Source organism: Mastomys coucha, unplaced genomic scaffold, assembly GCF_008632895.1.
Source record: "Mastomys coucha isolate ucsf_1 unplaced genomic scaffold, UCSF_Mcou_1 pScaffold12, whole genome shotgun sequence".
NCBI lineage: Eukaryota > Metazoa > Chordata > Mammalia > Rodentia > Muridae > Mastomys > Mastomys coucha.
The window spans coordinates 13,916,153-13,937,157 of NW_022196894.1; the positions used below are offsets into that span (position 1 = coordinate 13,916,153).

The 21,005-nt window shown below is 48.0% G+C and overlaps 1 protein-coding gene and 1 long non-coding RNA gene across 6 annotated transcripts; one reads left to right on the top strand and one right to left on the bottom strand.

Moving 5' to 3' along the window:
• Nucleotides 1–1,210: 1,210 nt before the first annotated feature.
• LOC116085644 lies at nt 1,211–19,081 on the bottom strand. Of its 5 annotated transcripts, none has more exons than XM_031363243.1 (8): nt 18,942–19,081; nt 18,413–18,609; nt 8,902–9,157; nt 8,548–8,647; nt 5,421–5,632; nt 4,838–4,908; nt 4,333–4,437; nt 1,211–1,447 (listed from the first exon to the last, which is right to left on the bottom strand). In XM_031363243.1, exons 2-8 carry the CDS (start codon nt 18,565–18,567, stop codon nt 1,273–1,275), a joined length of 1,074 nt encoding a protein of 357 aa, XP_031219103.1. In that variant the 5' UTR covers nt 18,568–18,609; nt 18,942–19,081; the 3' UTR covers nt 1,211–1,272. The 5 variants fall into 5 exon arrangements, with proteins under 5 accessions (XP_031219103.1, XP_031219102.1, XP_031219104.1 ...); XM_031363242.1 differs by having other exon boundaries at nt 8,548–8,671; XM_031363244.1 differs by lacking the exons at nt 18,413–18,609; nt 18,942–19,081 and adding an exon at nt 9,243–9,378 and having other exon boundaries at nt 8,548–8,671.
• Nucleotides 12,139–13,048, top strand: LOC116085645. The gene is made up of 2 exons (XR_004116684.1): nt 12,139–12,385; nt 12,620–13,048. It is a non-coding gene; the product is annotated as an uncharacterized LOC116085645 (long non-coding RNA).
• Nucleotides 19,082–21,005: the final 1,924 nt, after the last annotated feature.

A 21,005-nucleotide genomic window follows, 5' to 3' on the forward strand; every position in this document is an offset into this window, starting at 1 on the left:
ATACTAAAAAAAAAAAAACCCATAGCCTTGCAGTTTTGGGGATATTAAAAAAAAATTCTCCCGTGATTGAGACTATTCTCTCAAATCAGGGAGATAACCTGCCTAACTGAAAATAAAGCTTACTTAACTCAGCCAAAAATCTGGGTCAATGGTCTTATTCTCATTCAGCAGGATTAACAAGGACCACCTTCCACCCAGTTAGCCAAAGGCAATCATCTTTGCTTTGTTTTTTTTGTATTTTGTTTTATTTTGTTTTTTTCCAGACAGGGTTTCTCTGTGTAGCCCTGGCTGTCCTGGAACTCACTCTGTAGACCAGGCTGGCCTCTTCTGCCTTCCAAATAAATCTTACCTCAAAAGATCTTTTAGCCCAGTATAGTGGTGTACACCTTTAATCACACTTGGGAGCCAGAAGCAAACGGATCTCTATGAACTTGAGGCCAGCCTGGTTTACAGTGAGTAGACAGACCATGTCTCAAAAACGAAACAAATAAAAAATAAACAAAACTACCAGCACTTGGGAGGCAGAGGCTGGTAGATCTCTGTAAGTTCAAGTCCTGCCTGGTCTACATAGCAAGTTACAGGACAACCAAGAATATACAGTGAGACCAAAAAAAAATAAATAAATCTTCCATGGCCACCCCACTCACCTCTCTCATAGTTTATCACAATTTGTAATTATATAGTAATTTTGCTTATGTTCTGATTTTTATTATCTACAGTCCCAACTGAGGTATGATTAACCATGACTATGTATATCCACCAATGTCCAGTAATGATTGACATCTTACATGGAGAAAAGTTCTAAGGCCAGTGTATGAGGTGACAATGAGAATCACATTTTTGAAACTCAGGCAAGTAACAAGCTGTAAGTGACCGACCCACTCATTTCTCCTCCAGGTAGAAGCATCCACCAAACTAGGCTTGTGTTTGGAGATCACATGTAGGAACATTACAGTACACTTGCAACTCAGGGAAAGTGAAGCCCTAAAGGGTCACTGAAGGGAAGACCCCAATTTCCCATCCCAGTCTCTCAAGCACGACGGAATTGCTTGTTACAGTGCAAGTGAAGAGCCATTGCAGGGTACTGATCGAAACTCACACTGCCCATATTTGAGGGGATGAGGTTTGAAATAGGGTTTTTCTAGAGAGTCCAGGCTATCCTTGAACTCTCTCCATAGTCCAGGCAAAAGCAGAGAGGACATACAACAAGTGGTAAGCTCAACACCAGGATGAACTTTACTCAGTCCTGGGGCATGATCTCTTGGGAAAAGATTATTGGCTCTCCTTGGCAGGAGTGGACTCTGCGCTCCCAGGGTCATTCTCTGAATCATCATTGGGTCTGGGCAGAGGCTGAAACTTGAGCAGAACAGGTGGAGTGAAGATGGAGGCTTTCACAACAGGAGATGGAGTCTCGACAGTGTTGGAGGATCTGCTACAGGCTGGTGTCCTGCATGAGAGATGGCCAACACAAGCACATGATGTACAATATTGCTCACAGGGCTGTCGGACACACATGTAATACAGTCATAGGCTGCAGGTTGTCTCCCAAGACATGGCTTCTAGAAACCTCTCCCATGGAATCTGTTCAGGGTTGTACATTATAGTACTGCTTACGATTGTAGGAAGCTGGAAACAGATCAAAATGCCTGTGAGGAACACAGAACAAACCAAAGAGGCTCGTCCTGATGATGAGTGACAAGTGTCGCAGTGGCTTTGGGATTTTTGGTGGTGATGGTTTTGTTTGTTTACCTGCTTGCTTTATTTATTTACTTTTTTGGTGTTTGGTTGGTTGGTTGGGGCTTTTCGCTTATTTTGCGGGGGGAGCTAGGTGGCCTCAAACTGTGTGGTCCAAACTATCTTTGAACTTGCAGCGATCCTCCTGACTCAGCCTCCCAGGTGTTAGGGTTAGAGGAATATGCCTGAAGTCACCCACCTGCCTGCCCATCCTTTCAAGCCCCTTTGATCAAATCCATAGCTTCCTAACACTTCAAGTTGGATATCATCTTGTGAATACATGCTTGCAGCATATATTCATAGCTTCCTATGATCTATAGCTTCCTCACACTTCCATTTTGGGTATCATTTTGTACCTACATGTTTGTAGAAATTTTCTCTAGATTGAGACATTTCTTCCTGAAGAGAAGTTCATAAAACTCAAGAAAACTTCAACAAGTAACAAAAAAGTTGTAAAGTTCCTAAATCCCTCGCTGGGGTACACATGCAGTAAAAGCCTGCTAAGGGGAAGACTCTCAGCATTGTGTGAGGAACTCCAGAGCCCCATTCATAGGTCCTCACCACACCATCTTGAGCTTTCTAGTGATGCAAATGCCTGAGTTGCCTATTCCTGTAAGTAACCACTGTTGTAGAAATTATTAGGAAGAAGGTGGTACAGGAGGAGGAAAGAGAAGTCACCATGGGTTCGATGAAGCCATAAAAACGTGTCTCTGAAGGCTGGCCAAATAGAGTTAAGAGCAGTCCAAATAAAACATAGCAAGTAATAATTCTGGGTTATTGATAGAAAAGTAGACTCTAGTAAAAGATAGTTATCTGCCCAGCTCTTGTGCTGTTTAAGATTTATTGTAAATATAAAGGCTGAGTGTGTGTCTTTTACCCAGGAACTAAACGATCAAAGGCGGGGTAGAAACCCCAGGTCAGGATTAAATAACTTCTACAACAAACCACAATAAACACACTTGTTCACCGAGCTAAATGTGAGTGGAATTATTCCTTTGATCCGTCATCAGCACATCATCTAAGAGGAATAACAACAATTTATATATAATTTAAAGATTACATAACTATATGAATGCATATTTTTCTTTCTAGATTTTGTTTGTTTGAGACAACATTAGGATAATAGCCCTCATAGCTTTGGTTGGCCTAGATTTCTGGAACCTTCTTGAGCAGGCTGACCACAAACTTGTAGCAATATTGCCTTAGCCCATGAGGCTGGAATTGAAAGCAAGCATCATCATGCCTGGATTCATGTTTCCTCCTTGTGGATTTTCGTTGTTGGTGGTAGTAGTGTGTTTTTGTTTGAGTTTGACTTTAAGACAGTATCTCACTATGTGCTCTGGCTGGCTTGGAACTCACATATAGACTGGGTTCACACTTACAGAGATCTGCCTGCCACTGCTGCCCCAGAGCTAGAATTAAAGTTGTATGCCACTATACCAGCTATATTTCCTTTTTAACTGATACTACCATAAATTTCTATAGAAATATCTTTTCTCCATGAGCCTAAGAAAAAAGTTTTAAGATGCATAAGGCTCCTCCTACTTTAAAGCAGGGACAAGAAGATCAAAATTCAGGGTCAGCTCAATGGTAGAGTACTTGCCCATATGTAAAGTCCTGAATTCCATTCTCAACAATAATACATACACACACACACACACACACACACACACACATACACACACACAAAATTTGGCAATGCTTCCATAGTTAACAAGAAGCGCTTCCAGGGGCTGGTGAGATGGCTCAGCGGGAAAGAGCACTGACTGTTTTTCCAAAGGTCCTGAGTTCAAATCCCAGCAATCACATGGTGGCTCGCAATCATCCATAATGAGATCTGAAGGCCTCTTCTGGTGTGTCTGAAGACAGCTACAGTATACTTACATATAACAATAAATAAATCTTAAAAAAAAAAAAAAAAAAGAAGCACTTCCTAAACTTTGACAGTAAATTGTACTATGTTGGACTTTTGGTGAATCCAGCACTCATTCTAGCAATCTCAGTTTTATATCCCTCAGTTTTAAAGCAGCCTGAGTCTGTCTGTTTGCAAGTTACTTCAGGTAAACTTTCTGTGAGAAACCGTTATTTTCCTCTAACATTCATTTCTGACCTCCATACACACACACACACACACACACACACACACACCAGTGGCTTCCAGTTTAGGAAAGGAGAGGATTATTGGTGGAGCCCAGAGAGGATTCCCTCTTGAGACAGGCTAGTCTCCCCATGATTATATAAGCAGAGATGACCTTGAATTTCAGATCCTTCTGCCTCTACCTCCCAAGTGCAGTGATCACAAGCTACATCTCTATCTCTACAAGTGAGTTTTAAGAATCCACATTTGGTAAACCCTGTTTTGCAATATGATTCCAAGGCTACCCCTTAGCTATCTCCTTTCTGTTGGGCTGGGTTGGCCAATCACTGATGTCTTCTACCACTGCAAACACTGATTACATGTAAGGTTCTGGGCATGAAAGAAATATGACCAAGGTTCTCTTTTGCCCTGAGCATACTATTACAGTGCCTTCCAGAGGCAGGGACTGTGGAACTGGAAGAGAGCACATGGGATAAGTGTCAGAAGGTGCAGATACTCACCAGGGAAAGCCAGAACAATGGAGCTTGTGTGCACTGTTTCCTGCCAAATACGAGAAATGGAAACCTCCGGGGTTGAGGACCAAGGGAGTCAGATCAACCATGTGGCTGTAGGATAGGGAAGAAACAGGATGTTGGCTTTGGATCCATTCACAGCCTCAGCATGCTTGTCTGTAACACAGGCCCAACAGTCTAGACTCTCCCTCTGAATATAATATAATCTCCACATGCCAGGCAGTGGTGGAGCACGCCTTTAATCCCAGCACTTGGGAGGCAGAGGCAAGTGGATTTCTGAGTTCGAGGCCAGCCTGGTCTACAGAGTGAGTTCCAGGACAGCCAGGGCTACACAGAGAAACCCTATCTTTTTTGGACCCCCTACCCCCCCCCAAAAAATAACATAATCACCACCCAAACTGAGAATTCAGAGATTGGGACAGACATCAAGCCTGGCATTCAAGATGGCCTCCAAATGTTTTTGTTTCCTTCAAGCTGAGTAAATCCCTTCTACCTCTTTGATGTTGTTGAAAGACCATTCCAGTTTAATTTTACTTCAGAGCTTGAAATATCCAGTTTCTCTGTCTACAAGAAACAAAGGAAATCTCAGGGCAGAGTGAAAACTGTTCCATGCAGAAAAGCAGTCCTTACACAGGAAGCAAGAGTTGATTTCAGGGATAGAGATGGTGGCTGGGAACTGAGGAAGCCCTAACCCTGAGGCAAGGTTACAGGAGAGGGGAGAACTTCTGGAGAGGGGGAGCCCAAAGGTGCAGACACAGGCAACGCAGGGATGACACCCTGAGAGGCAGGAATGTGCTAAAGATGTGAGGAAAGCCTATGGTTTTCCTTATGCTTAGGGACATCCCAAGTCTACCCGGATTGCCAGCTCACAGAGGACAGGAGCTTTGTACTTTCTACCTCCACTGTAGCCCTTGGCCAGGGCAAGCCCTCTGTTTGACCTACTGCTAGCCCATACCCAAAGCCTGAGAGGAGCCCTTCTGCAGAGATTTGAGAACCAATGCTGTAGACAGGACAGATAAAAAAGGAAGCTGCCCTCCCTCCCAGGACTGCCTCTTGTAGAGCATGTTCCTACTGACCGGCTTGCCAGTCAGTGGAGGGAAGGGGCCAAAGACCCGGGGCATAGTGTAGACAGAGGATGACGCAGCCACTACAGAGGCCATGGTAGTGACAGGCTGTGGTGGTGGCGGCTGCAGCGGTGGTGGTAATGGCAGGCATGGGGAGGTTGACCGGTCTCGAAAGATAGGATCTGCTTTCCTTGGTTTCGGTCTCCTCCTCCTCTTCTTGGCATCTGCATCAAATACTTTGGTGAGTACTGACACCTTGAGCAGTAGGGCCCACATGGAGTAACACAAGGGTTTCATACTATCTTTCCAGATAAAGGAAAATCCTTTTTGGGCTTGAGAATCCTGGGACAATACCCAGGGCCACCAATGACAGGTGCCAGCAGGCATTAATTATCTCAGTAGTCACCCAGTACATTGGAGAAAGGATTCAAAAATTAATCTTTCTTCCTCTGTCTCCATCATTCTCTGTATCCACCTTCCCTTCCATAGGTCTTACATATCCTGCATCTGAGGAGCACCTTAAGTCTGTGACCTTTCTACCTCCAGCCTCCAGGTTGCTGAGATTATATGTATGCAACAGTTTATGTGGTGTTTAGGATCAAACTCAGGACTTTACGTGGACTAGGCAAGAATTCTACCAAGGGAGCCTTCTACCAGCTCCCCACCCCCATTTTGTCTTTTACAGGCAGAGCCAGATCTCATCCGCATAAAAGCAGGCAGAATCCACACCAAGATGTCTAACTTTAAGGATTGAATTTTGATGGAAGTGGTAAGCAAACCAGGCCCAGTAAGATAACCTGTGGCTTCCCAGTCAAGGACTGTGGAGGACTGAGTTGGCTAACACTAGCAAGAGTATTCAGGCACCAGACAGTGAGCCCTCAGCCTACACTCAGCCTCAAGGGTGTGGTGGAAAAAAATGATACTGCTCCTATAAGAAAACCCACAGGTTTCATTAAAAACCAAGGAAATAGGAATGTGCTTTCATTTTAATCCCAGTGTGGGATAGGGAGCTGCTTCAGATTGTCCACAGCAGCTGACTAGGATTTGCCTCATGCTCTAGCATGATTTTTCCAGCTGCAGATAGTTTTTGCCATTGTGTGACATCTGGAATTCAAGCACTCTTCAGAGGGTATATAAATCCCAGCCCCAAGAGGTGGGATGGACTGTTGGTGGGTTCCTCGTTGGTTGCTGCTGGTCGTAGTTTAAGTAGTCATACACAAAGAAGAAACAAGAAATTGGGTATCCTTTCAGTGAAGATCAAACTTGCCTCAATGCCCCTAATCAGCAGTAAGTATCCAACAATAACATCGCTCCCTTGCCTGTGTCCTCGCACCCTCCCTTACCTAGTTAAAGGGTGGAAAGGGGCTGAATGATGGAAGGGAAGGGAACCACAAAGTAGCCAAACATCTGGCTAGACCGAGCCAGGATCTACTGCACTTTTAGGTCTTATGGACCGCTCTGAGTCTGAGGAGTACAGTGGCTGTGGAAGCACACCTCATCAGCCCATTGCAAGAGTTCATTCGCTGGATGTGGAATCCCAAAACTCAGGAGATGGAGGCAGGAGGGTCAGGAGTTCAAAGCTAATCTCAGCTACAGGTTTAAGTTCAGCCTGGGATATATGAGGCCTTATCAAACAATAAGGGCTGACTAGGTGGCTTACCAAGTAAAGGAGCTTGCCATCCAGCCTGATAACCTAAGCTGTGGTAGAGCTGACTTTTCTGCCAGCTGTCCTCAGCCATCCACATATGCAGAACAGAATGTGTTTGAGTGTGCTTATGCATGTACACACACACACACAAAGTCAATGTAATAGAAGAGCTAGAGAGATAGCTCAGTCGTTATGAGCACTTATTGTCTTTAAAGAAGACCTAGGGTCAGATCTTAGCACCCATGTCAGGTGGCTAACAAGCACCTGTAACCACAGCTGTAAAGAAGCCAATGCCCTTTTCTGTTTTCCACGGGCATCTGTACAAACACATGGGATACACACACACACACAAATAAAATGCTTTAAAATTGTTAAAAAAAAAAATAGATGTAACAGAAAATAAGAAAAGGGGGAGTGGGCTGAGGACCTAGCTCAGTTGGTAAAGTTCCTATATCACAAGCCTAAAGATCTGAGTTCAGATCCCCATTACCTACAGGCCAGGGCAGGACACACCTGTAATCACAACAGTGGAGACGGCAGAGAGCCAGATGTGGTGGTCCATGTCTTTAGGCCCAGGCAGGTGGGTCTCTGAGTTTAAGGCCAGCCTGATCTACAGAGTGACTTAGATCCAAGCTGGCCAGAGTTACATAGTGAAACTCAATCCTAGCACTTGGGAGGCAGAGGCAAGAGGTTTTCTGAGTTCAAGGCCAGCCTTGTCTACAGAGTGAGTTCCAGGACAGCCAGAGCTATATAGAGAAATCCTGTCTTGAAAAACAAACAAACAAAAAACAAAAAACAAAAAAAAAAAAGAAAAGAAAAGAAAAAAGAAAGAAAAGAGAAGTAGAAGAAAGAGAGATAGAGAAAAAAAAGATAAAATATTAAAGGGCCAGCAAGAAGGCTCACTGGGTAGAAGCACTTGCCACGTAAGGCTGACAAGCTGAGTTGGACCTCTAGGTCCTACAGTAGAAAAACTGACTCCTGAAAGTTATCCTCTAACCTTCACACGTGTGCCTTACACATGTGTGCCTTACACACATGCTCATGTGCACACACAATTGTGTACACACACACCCCATAATAATATTGTTTTGTCTTAGAGCCAGGTGTGGTGGTGAATGCCTTTAATCCTAGAACTCTCTGAAGGCTGAGAGGCAGGCAAATTTTGAGGCCAGTAAGACTTCAGAATGAGACCCTGTCTCTGTCTTGAATATATAAGTAGATAATTTGTGTTAAGACAAATACCCTGAGGCTGAGATTAAATGTCTATGACCCCTCCCCCGCCCTCAGCTGTTAGTCTCTAGATTAGCAAATCTTGCTAGGTGGTGTTCCTTCCTTTCTGTCCTAGGCTTTCATTACCACTCTTCGTTAAATGTGATCCAAGAGAGGCACCAACCCAAGCTTGACAAACTGGGTGTGATGAGAGGCGGAGCGGGAACAGATGCGCTGGGCTAAGAGTCCCAAGGCTTTGCACCTTCAGAAATTGAGCCTCACCCTGGGAATACAGATGCACACGGTGGATGCGCCTCTTCAGCTGCTCCAGGCGCTGATGCATCTCCAGGGCACCCATGTTGTTGCACTGGTTTAGATCTCCCTGGACAGTGCAGACAAACTTCGCCTGTAATACCAAGGAGGAAAGGCGGGAAGCCAGAAGAGAGTCGCTTGCCTGCTCCTTCCTCAGGCTTGGCATTCTTGGCTTCGGAAAGACCCCTTTGGCTGCCCCAGCTAATAGATAACCTCCCCATTCATCCCTCAGCCAAAGTCCCACCCTCAAAGCTCCACCCTAAGAAACGGTTTGGGGAGTTGGTGGCCTCCTGCTGCCCGCCGCCTTCCGCCCGCCGCCCACACCCAGAGGTTGGAGAGGATCCCGCGCTGCTCAATCTCAGTCTGCTTGCCCTTCCGCACGACCCTCTCCGCCAGCGCTGGGTTGCGATCCAAGGTGCGGAAGAGGCGTCGCAGAGCACGCTCTGTGTAGGTCGCTGCTTGCCTCTCGAAGTCATCCTCGGAAATGAGCTGGCAGAAGGTCACACTCATGGGGAATTCGCTGTCGAACTCGTCCAGGACTTCCATTGGAAATGGACTGCTGGTGGTGGGCCGATGCTGCCTGTGGGTAGAGCGACCGTTGGGGCAGGGCTCCTGAGGCAGGGAGACCCTCCCGAAGGCCAGGACTGAGAAAGGAGATGGGAAACCATCGGGATGGGAACTCTCTCCCTACAGCCGCAGTGCAGACTCCAGATTCCCAGACTACCCGCCCCCTCCCGGTCTACCCCAGGGAATGCCCAGAGTCAGGAGGCGGGGCCAGCACCAGTACACGTAACAATGATCATTTCTCCAGGCATGCGCACTGGCGTGCTCCCACCCCCTATTAGCCCCACCCCCTGCTCCACCCCTCACTGTGACCTCCAGAGGCACCCAGTTATCTACTGGATTTTGAGCTCCTTCAGGGTTTTGATCTTCTGAGCCATGATCCTTTCTATTCCAAAGCACCCAGCCCTACCAGTCTGCCCTGGTAACTGAATCTACCTTCCAGTTTACTAAGATAATATCCAAAAGGACTTTCTTCTGCCCCCAAAGGGCTTTTAACTCTGGCTTTTGCACCCTCTGAGTTTCCTACCTACTCCGAAGCATTACACACATTCCTATCCAGATCATGTCCTGACCACCCTTTCATGACTACTTCTTTTGTTTGTTTGTTTGAGACAAGGTCTCCTATGTCATTCTAGCTATACTGGAAAACACTGTAGACCAGGCTGGTCTGGAACTCTGACTCCCAAACAATGGGATTAAAGACTACATGCCTGCACCCATGACCACTTCTTTGCTTTATGTCTTGATGTCCTCCTGTGCCCCCTCCTCCAACCTATCTCCCCTCCCTTTTTCTCCCTCCCCTCCCCTCTGGAGTGCTAGGGATTGAACCCAGGACCTTGTGCATAATAGGCAAGTGTACTGAGCCAATTCAAACTCACAGAAGTGACTTAGCCAACCTAAATCCTTTGCGGCCCAGACCTCCCCTGACCTCCAGGCCCACATTCAAGATATATGTACAAGTAAGGATTCCTAAGCATCTCAGGATGGATCTGCTGTGACAACAGCTGCTGACCCACATCTACCCTAGCCACAAAGGAGGGTGGTTGCTTCTTCCCTATCAAACCCCTCCATCGGGTCTGAGACTCATTATGTATCAGAGCAGTCAGTCCCCTATGGGTGCCAGGACTTGTGGAGCTAGAGTACAGTTAAGGCTGATTTTTCTCAACCTACTCCCAAAAGCGAATCTGGAAGCCTGGGCCTCCTCCTCTCAAAGAGACAGGCTTGACCACCTCCCACTAGGTTTTTTTGTTTGTTTTTAAAGGGGGGTGGGTGCATTGAAATAGGGTTTTACCATGTAAGTATAGCTGTCCTGGAGCTTGCTGTATAGACCAGGTTGTCCTTGAACTTAAGGCGTGGGCCATTGGGTCTTGCCGGTAAAGGTAACTCTGCAAGCACACTCGGGATTGGGCATCCTTAAAAATTCAACTCCAGGGTTGGAGAAATGGCTCAGTGCTTAAGAGCACTGGCTGTTCTTCCAGAGGTCCTGAGTTTGGTTCCCAATGGCCACATGGTGGCTCACAACCATCTGTAATGGGATCTGATGCCCTCTTTTGGTGTGTCTGACAACCATATGTACTCATATAAAATAAATAAATAAATAAATAAATAAATAAACAAACAAACAAACATTCAGCTCCCGCCCAGTCTGGCAGACATGCCAGACACCTCCATCCATGCCTCTCCTACTCAGGACATACCCTCTCTGTAAAAGAGCAAGCAGACATGGCTGGCAGGCCTCCTCTGCAGGCTTCTTGTTCCAGTCCATCCATCTGTCCCAGGCAGAGCCCCAAGGTGTGAGGGCATTCTCTCTTCACCTTGGTTATCTCAGGGAAGGCTGAGTCCTGTTTTTCCCAGTGCAGTCAAGGCTAAGCAAGGTACACAAACCTTTTCCATATCAAGAGGTGAACAGCTGTGTCTCTCCACAAGGTCCTGGAGTTCCTAGTTTTGTTTTGTTCTGATTCTCCAGACAACTTCAAACCTGCAGCGGTCTTTCTTCATCAGCCTCTGGGCATGGACTTGCCAATCCTTCTTTCTTTCTTTTTTAATTAATTAATTAGTTAATTTGGCTTTTCAAGACATGGTTTCTCACCAGGGTGGTGGTGGCGCACGCCTTTAATCCCAGCACTTGGGAGGCAGAGTCAGGCGGATTTCTGAGTTCAAGGCGATCCTGGTCTACAGAGTTGAGTTCCAGGACAACCAGAACTACACAGGGAAACCCTGTCTTGAAAAAACCAACCAACCAACCAAAAAAGACATGGTTTCTCTGTGTATCCCTGGCTGTCCTAAAACTCACTATGTAGACCAGGCTGCCCTGGAACCGGGTGATGCACTTGCCTTTGCCTTCCAAGTGCTGCGATTTAAGGCATGAACCACCACCACTCACTCACCATCATCCAGCCCCCCCAGCAGACTCCCCTATCTTAACCTTTGGGGGGGAGCTAAGAGCTTGAAACTGGAGCCTTTCCAAATCTGGGGTCTCCCCTTTGTACTGGTCCCAGCCTTGGAATATGGTTCCCAGCATCCACCTTATCCTCTCAGAGAGAGAGAGAGAGAGAGAGAGAGAGAGAGAGAGACTTACTTAGCTCTGCACTCATGACCCTCTGTACCTCAGGTTCCTTAGCTGGCTTGACAGATGCCCTTTCGTCATTGCACTGCTTCCCAGAGGCCCACAGTAGTGCAACAGGGAAAGAGTGTCCGGCAAGCCAGTCAGTCTCACGGGGCAGGGTGGGGCAGGGCGGGGCATGGGGAGTGCGGGGTGGCTGGGGTAGGAATCTTAGACCTGGAATGCATGCCCACCTGGGCGGAGCCTCTGCCTGAGCGAAGGATGCCCTCTGACCCCAGAGACACAAGCCTGGCTACAATCTCAAGTTTCCATGGAGAAAAGAGTAAAATGAGCAGGGGGAGGGAATGGCCTGTAGGCCTGAGGGGCCAGTCCTGGAAAGGGAAGAAAGAAAGGGACAGTAGGCGAGGTGGTCTATGAGGCTGGTCCCGGATGCTTTGACAATACCATTGCACTGCTTCTCACAGCACAGTAGTGCAACCTAGTCAGAGCGCCCGCAGCCAGCAGGAAATCCATCGCCCTCCCTACACGCTGGAAGGGCTGCGCTGGAAGTTCAACCACCATGGGTGGGTGGGAACTCTACCCAATCCTCGGAGAACAGAAGGGATTCCAGCCGAGGATGCAGTCCTCTGGTCTTACGAACTTCGGAGCACTCCAACTTTCTCCAACACGATTCTGATTCTGGTGAGGCACTCCCAGGAGGGAGCTGAAGGGCGAGCACCCGAGGGGGCTCAAACACAAAGGAGAGAGGGGCCTGCGCTCAGCTGCAGGGTGAGCACAGTGGGACCACTTGCACCCTGTTTCAGCCTAGAACTCCTATAATGGGGTGGTTCACTCCTAGCAGGTGAGGCCCTTGGAGTCCGAGACCCGGTCCTTGGTCCGTTCCCCCAGTATGAGTTCTGCACTCTGTCCTAACAGATTCTCCTGCTTGGAAGAACAGAAAGAGGGCTTCCTGGCCTCTGGAGTTTCCCTGGCTTCACCGCACACCCTATACCAGACCAGCTACTCACGTGGACAGATACCTCTTGTTCTCAATCGCGGGGACAAGGTGAAGATTAGTGGAAGACCCTGGTAGGCGGTGGCCCGGTCCTATCCGGACGACTGGGCACCTCCGCACCTCGTGGCGCCCTCTCCCCCTCGGCTCCATCTTTAACCCCCTGACAGTCCGGAGGGCCGAGCCCCAGGCCTCAAGGCACAGCGCCAGCCTTATTGGCTTGCGCCTACACCAAGCTTTTCCTCCTGCTCACCTATTGGCTACTGCTGGAAAGATTTCAAAATAGCCTCCAGGCTCCGATTGGCCAGGCGCCCGAGTTTTGGCTCCACCGTTTTAACAATGAGTTCTACAAACACTTTTCTGCTCATTCATAACTCTTGAAAAGGAGCTCTCTGTCCGCCTTTTCCCAGCTCATTCTCTGCAGTTATTGTAGTGATACTCGTGAGGGCGCGTCGTCCATGCTTACCACGCAGCTCACCAAATTAGCGAAAGCACTGGGATCCCGGGAAAGTGTCCGAGCCTTTGGCCAAGCCAGCGGTTGAATGAACCCCTAGGGGGTATTTTGTTTGCGCGTGAAATTTGCTCATTGCTCCTCCGGGATGGGGCATTCATTCACTCAAAGACCGTGGTCTTCCCTCTTTCTGTCCAACTTCAGAGTGTAGTCATCAGGAAACCTCCAGCTGGGCTGGGGAGGCCCTGGCTCATATTTGTAAGGGAAGAAAATGCCCTGATGTCGTTGATAATGTGAACCATTTTATGAGTAAGAGTAAGAGTTCTTTCTTCTTCTTCTTCTTCTCCTTCTTTGGTTTTTCTCAAGACAGGGTTTCTCTATGTAGCCCTGGCTGTCCTGGAAACTCACTCTGCAAAGCACGTGCTCTACCACTGAGCTACACCAGGAGGTGGAAACTCACTCTGTAGACCAGGCTGGCTTCGAACTCAGAAATCCGCCTGCCTCTGCCTCCCAAGTACTGGGATTAAAGGCGTGTGCCACCACCGCCCAGCATGGGTAAGAGTTCTTAAGTGACCTTTCTAAGCTGATATGTCCAAAGATACACAACACCTAGCACCCAGAACCTGAGGAGCTCTACTCAGGTATATGTCAGCGAAGGGGAAAATATAGTTTTGCAGCTGGCATCTGTGCTTTACCCCCAGTTATATCCATAAGAAACAGGAAATCTTGACCCCCCCCCCCCCAGTTCAAACGCTGAGAGAAAATATTTTTAAAGCAGACAGAACTGGTTTTCAATTTTCAGGAACTCATTTTGCCCACTTTATTTTACATGTAATTTTTTGTGTATGGGTGCTTTGCTTGCCTGCCTGTACCACCATGTACATGCCTAGTGTTCAGGGAGGTCAAAAGACTTTTTATCCTCTGCAACTGGAACTATAGAGGATGGTAAGCAAGCACGTGCATGCTGGAAATGAAACCCATGTGCTCTGGTAAAGCAACCAATGCTCTTAACACTGACGCGTAATCTCTCAGTCCCTACATTATTTTATCTTCTTTGGGAAAAAAAAAAATGCTGTTTTTTGAGGCATCATATGCCACTGACTAGCTGGGAACTCACTGAGTAGTCCAGGTTAGCCTTGTGCTTATGGTAATTCTCCTGGGTCTTTGTAGTGCTAGAGATGCAGTCACCACACTGTACTTTCTCCACACAGATACAAAATAAAACATCCAGAAATTCCAGCATTTGGGAAGTGGAGAAAAGAGCCAGAAGTTCAAGACCAGCCTGAACTACATGAAATACTGTCTTTAAGGAGATGGGGCTCGCCAGGAAAAAGGCTCAGTGGCTTTAGCAGAGGACTCAGGTTCCATGCTCAGCATCCACAAGTTGTCTCACAGGCATCTGTAACTCCAGTTCCAGGAGTTCTGACTTCTGGTCTCTAAAGCCATTGCATGCACAGATATATGGGCAGGCAAAACAGCCATACACATAAAAATCAAAATCAAATGTAAAATTAAAGGGTTTTGCTGCTGCTCCTGTGCTTTTGGTTTGTAATGCTTTGCATTCTGCATGGAAACAACTTTTCTGCTCAAAGAGTTTGGGGGCTGGAGAGATCCATGGCATGGCTGTCAAAATCAAGTACTGCTCTTGCAGAACTGTTAAAATTGGACTTAAATGAGTTCCCTAGCCATACTAGATGGCTCACAGCCACCTGCAGTCCCAGCTCCAGGCGAGCCAACACCCTCTTCTGACCTCTGAAGACGCCAAACTTGTGTACATAGTCACACACACACACACACACACACACACACACACACACACACACAATTTAAAACAACATTTAAAAGTTTGGCAATAGATCCAGGCACAGTAGTACACATCTTTAATCCTAGTACCTAGGAGGCAGAGGCAGGTGCATCTCTATGAGTTCACTGTGTAGCCTGGTCTACACAGTGAATTTCAGGGCAACCAGAGTCACATGGTAAGACCTGTCTCACCTAGGTCTTTGTGGGCTAGAGAGATGGCTCAGCAGTTAAGAGCACTGACTGCTCTTCCAGAGGTCCTGAATTCAATTACCAGCAACCACATGATGGCTTACAACCATCTGTAATGGGAATATGATGCCGTCTTCTGGTGTCTAAAGATTGCAACAGTGTACTCATATATATGAAACAAATAAATCTTTCAAAAATAAAAATAAATAAAAATTTGTCAGTGGAAAGACCAAGTCTCTAATGGACAGGGGAGTGATGGTCCAAGATATAACTCCCTCCCCTCAGGATTCAAATTGGCTACAGCTTTTCTCTTGCCCACATGTTAATAAAGTCAACTGATTTCTCAAATCTATGTGATCTGTTCTTCTCACACTATCCCAAGTCCCTCCTAGCCCTAGCCAACTGTCATCTCAGTCTCTTAGGATTTTTCCTGGCCCTCAGGAAATCATCCTACTAGTTCCCCTAAATCCTTATGACCTACTCAGCCAAGCCCAGGAAGTCTGTCATTTCTTCTACCACACCTAGAAGCCACACACACACCACTAGAGAGCTGTCAGCTTGCTTGATGTGGGACTTTCTGCTAGTGTGTGTGTGTGTTTTCTTTTCTTATTTAAACCATACACCCCATTATGTGCATTATTTTATCTTAGTGTTGTAAATGGGCCCTATGCCTTGTACATGCTAGAAAATGCCCTACCTATAGCCTCAAACATACCAAGAACCAACTGTTCCACAACTCAATTAATCCCCCAGCCCTCTAGTCTTACCTAAATTATACAGCCCTAACCACCCAGATTGGGAGGGTTTTTGTTGTTGTTGTTTGGAGGGGGGAGGTTTTCTTCCCTTGAGATGTCCCTTCTCACTCTTAAAATTACACATATCCCTGTAGGTTTGTGCACATGTGTGCAGGAATAACAGGTCTGAGAGATCCCTCCCTGGACTGGAGTTACAGGTTGTGAACCACCTGACATGACATAGTTGCTAGTCCTCTGAAAGTGCAGGCTGTACTTCCAACTACCAAGTCATCTTTCCTTGCTCTCTTCTTTCTTTAGGGCCTTGGAAGGTCCTAATGGGAGCCTGATGATACACCTTGGGCAGGCCAGAGTAAGGGAGAGTGCCATTTACATCAAAAGTCTGAAAGCCTGAGGTACTCATTTCCAGGAGAATCCTCAACTGGCCTTTAGTCAAAGATAAGTTTCAAAACTGCCACCACCAGAAGAATGGGGTCGTGAGAGCAAGAGATGAGGGAACTGGAAAGCTCAAGCCCATCCTCGTTGGCAGTGGCCCTGCGGCCAAGGCCATTCAATAGAAAAGCTGCCTAAGATCAAGTCCTGGAAAATGAAGTCGGTTGCTATGAGGACACTGTAGGGTAGATGGGTGAGATCACAGTTCAAGGCAGTGTTATAATGCATGGACAGGCATCCAGAAAAGCTTTGGGACCAGTGAGATGGCTATGTGTACTGTGTGATGCTGGCAAGCTGAGTGTGATCTCTGAAATCAACATGAAGGTGGAATATGAGAAGCGACTGTACAGACTTATCTCTGACCTCCACCCAATGCACTAAGGTACAGGTGGCAACAAATACACATCTCATGCACTTGCACTAGTAATAAGAATTCGTTTATTGAAGGTTGGGGTCAGTTGTGGCGGTGTACACCTTTAATACCAGCACTCAGGAGGCAGAGGCAGGCCAGCCAAGGACACATAGTAAGACAGCCTCAAAAAAAAAAAATTGTGAACAGGTTGAGACAGGTGAGATGGTCACTTGAACAGATATGACTGGCACCTTCCGATCTTCCCCAGGGTTACAGCAAAAATAATCCCAAGTCAACATTCTTTAATCATAAAGGCACTTGAGGGCCCCTACAAACAAAGTCTTACACAAGAGTGGCCCTGAGATTTCCACTCAGCCACCTTCCCATCACCCATCCAGCTCTCAGAGTTCATCGTGATCTGTGGAGGAATCTGGTCCAGACTTGATGAAGATTCCTTCCATGGCCTTCCACGTGTTGTGAGCATTGGCACTAGGCATGCCATGAACCTCATGCTGCCCACGGATGGGGTTACCATACTGTTCACCAGTGACTGACAGGAACACAGAGGTGCCCACATGCTGGAAGCGGACACTGGCCTCTCGCTCCCAGTGTTGCCCAGAACATCGTACTTTCCACAGGTCCAGGTCATCACCCTCACCGTCTTCCCCAAAAGCACTCACCTCCTGAGAGTGTAAGGTATAGAAACGGTCACACACAGGGCACACACTCCCCTGAGCTGCATGTCTAGCCATAATATTTGCACCTAGTATCCTGGGCCTCTGGTCCTTTCCCTGACATTCAGCATTCACAGCTGTGAAAATGGAAGCCAAGAGTCCTGCCCTTGCCGGGCAGTGGTGGCACATGCCTTTAATCCCAGCACTTGGGAGGCAGAGGCAGATGGATTTCTGAGTTCGAGGCCAGCCTGGTCTACAGAGTGAGTTCCAGGACAGCCAGGGCTATACAGAGAAACTCTATCTCGAAAAACCAAAAAAAGAAAAAAAGAAAGAAAGAAAGAAAGAAAGAAAGAGAGAAAGAAAAAGAAAAAGAAAATGGAAAGAAAAGGAAAGAAAAGAAAAGAGTCCTGCCCTAGCCAGGTGCGGTCGCAAATGCCTTTGAGCGAAGCCCTCAGAAGGTAGAGGCAGGCAGATCTCTGGGTGTTTAAGGCAGCCTTGTCTTCATAGTGTGTTCTAGGACAGCCAGGGCTACAAATCTGGTCTCAAAAAAAGATTCTCACTCCATTCTTCAGGTGCATAGAGCCTCTTGAATCAGTCTGTGTAGTGCCCACTGGCCTTACCCCCAAGTTTCCATCCAACATTTTCCCCCTGAAACTCCCCAAAGCACTGTCAGATTCTTCCCATGTCCCTTCCAGACCAGCTGCAATGAGCCCTGTGTTTTAGTAGGAACTCTTCCACAGAGGGGAAGGAGTATCGAGAAGTACTTCTGTTTCAGACCCAACCTGAGTTTCTCCTTCCTTCAGTTTCCTGTTATCTGCGGAGGAACTAATCGTACTGACTTCTCTCAGTACTTCTCCTAACTCGGTGGAGGAAGTTCCTGGGGACAGGATCCAGAGCAGGAGCTCCATAAACTTCTGAATAGAAACTCCCAATTCACAGTAGCTGAGAACTGAGTCCCCTCTCAGGCCCCTCCCCTACATCCCTCCCGCTGTCATCTGGGTCCCTGCCTCCCCCCAAACGCCCCCCCTCCCAGTAGCCCCGGCGGGATTCGGAACGGGGCTTGCCTGGTTGTTGGAAAGCGGCGACGGGAAGTGGTGCGTGTGCAGGTTCTTGCCGGTGAGCACGTGCGTGAGCCGCACTGCCTGCCCACAGCGCACTGGGAGCCCGCGCGGGCACCCACCCTCGGAGCCGCCGCGAATCCGCCAGTAACTATTGGCATCGTCGGACGCCTCCACACCGGTTACCGACTGTTGGCCACTGCCTGAAGAGGGACAGCCCACCCCACCCGTGGACTCTTGTTAATCACAGACCTCCCCGGACCCTCGTGTTGAACACTAAAAAAGTCTCCCCCCCCATACCCCCTACCACTGCGGGATCCAAAGGGCTCACCCCAGCCCAGGCCGGACCCCAAATACGGGTGGACACCCCCTCCCCCGCCCCGCGCATCCTCACTCCCTTCGGCTCGTCTGTCAGGACCCACAAGCGAGTCTAGACTCGCAACCACCGGCTCCCTGACAACCCCCGGACCCCGCTAGGACTACCTGGTCTCTAAGCCTCCGCCCCCTGGCGGTCCCAGTCACCACCCCTGCGCACCGGATCCGTATTTGATGTCGTGTGAGTGTAGCCGCACTCTGTGGTGGGTGTTGAGCAGCTTCAGCACTGACCCACAGGTCACTAGTCCGGCGCTGGCCTTGGACGCACCACCACTCCGCACTGAGAGCGCCAGCAGCAGCCCCAGCAGCGCCGGCCCCGCTACCCTGCCGCGGCTCGCGCCCCACATCGCGCCTGCGAGCGGGGTTCCAGCTGCTCCGGACCTCTGCGCTTCCGTCCTCAACAGCGGCCAATCCAGTTCTGACAGCGCCCTCCCACGGCAGCCAATCGTCTGTGCGCGCGCGTCCCTCCTGCACTACTATTGGACCATGTGCAGCAGCCACACCCCCAGCTTCCAAGGAGGTAGCTGGGAAGGGGCTGGGGACACCAGGAGGATTTTAAGTGGTCCACGCTCCCAAGGAGCCACCAATAAAGCGGTGGCTGCGGCGACCGTCCCCGAGAGGCCACAGAATGCCTCACGCCAAGGTTGGTGGACTCTAGTTACTTGGCTCCCCGTTAGAGTTCCTCGAGTGTAGTAGGTACAGGAACCCCTTTGACCCTGCACCCACTAAACTTTAATCTCGTGTCCCTCCACTCAGACCCCAGGATAAAGCTACAGATTCTTGTGTTAATCAAGAGATTTTGTGGTCTCAAAGTGGACAGATAACAAAGTTATTGAAATCTCCTGACCCCAGGAGTTAATCAAACTGGCACTGAATCACATCAGTTCCTGGACCCCATGGTTTTTGAATTCTCTTAGCCATGCAGCTATTTGAGTCATTTGGTGGCAGGATCCTAAGGTTGCTGGATGACATAGCTGTGAGCCCTTAAACACACACACACACACACACACACACACACACACACACACGCACGCACGCATGCACGTACACACATTCACTCTATCTATCCATCCATCCACCCATCCGTTAGGTATCCACAAAGGAACTGCCCCTCCAGGCTACATTACTAAAAAGCCGACAAAGTATATATACTTAGGGCACTAGCTAGATACTCAGTAAAGTTTATGTTTCAGGTCGCAGATGTAGCTCAGTTGAGTGAGTCCAGCAAACACAAATCTCTGGGTTTGGTCCTTAGCAAATCAACTCGAAAGTAGTGGAAGCAGGAAGTTCAAGAGGGAGTCTGACGTCATCCACCTAGAGAGGATGACAGGCAGACAATAGGTTTCTAAGTAAGCTGTGTCAGAATAGTTAGAATCAAAATAAGTCATTTGTCAAGCCTTTAACCCAAGCTAACATGTACATATGAGGCTGAGAAGGAGGGGGATCTCATGCATGTATGTCTAACAAGAATAATTTACAAGAGGTTCAGCCAGAACAGCCTTTCACAAAGACCATCACAGCCTCACATGAAATATCTCTGCAAGGACACCTGCCTACAAGCTACCTGCTCCTGTTCGCTTTCTGTTGCTGTCATAAAACACTAAAGCAGAGACTGAAGAGAAAGGACTACTTACACCTTGCTTGCTTCTGCTTGTGCTCAGCTTTTTGTTTATTTATTTATGTATTTATTTTTCAAGACAGGGTTTCTCACTGTTTTCTCTCAGGGTCTCGGCTCTGGTTGTCCTGGAACTTGCTTTGTAGACTAGGCTGGCCTTGATCCCAAAGATCCTCCTGCCTCTGTCTCCTGAGTGCCAATCACCAAACTTGGTTTCAGTTTGCTTTCTTGGTTTGCTGTTGTTGGTTTGTTGGTTTTTTTGGTTTGTCCTTGAAACAAGGATATACTATGTGGCTCTGGCTGTTCTGGAACTCACTCTTTAGACAGGGCTGGCCTTGAACTCACAAAATTCTGCCTGCCTCTGCCTCCCAAGTACTAGAACTAAAGGCATTCCCCATTCACCACTATATGCCCAGTCAGTTAGCTTTCTTATACAACCTAGGACTACCTGCTCAGGAATGGTTGGGGTGGTTCTTCCTACATCAATTAGGAATCAAGTAAACCCCCATAGGGTCCCCCACAGGCCAATGATGCGGAGGTGGTTCCTCAGCTGAGGTTCTCTCTTTTCAAGTGTATTTCCCATGATCAAGAGCATTATACTCCCTATTT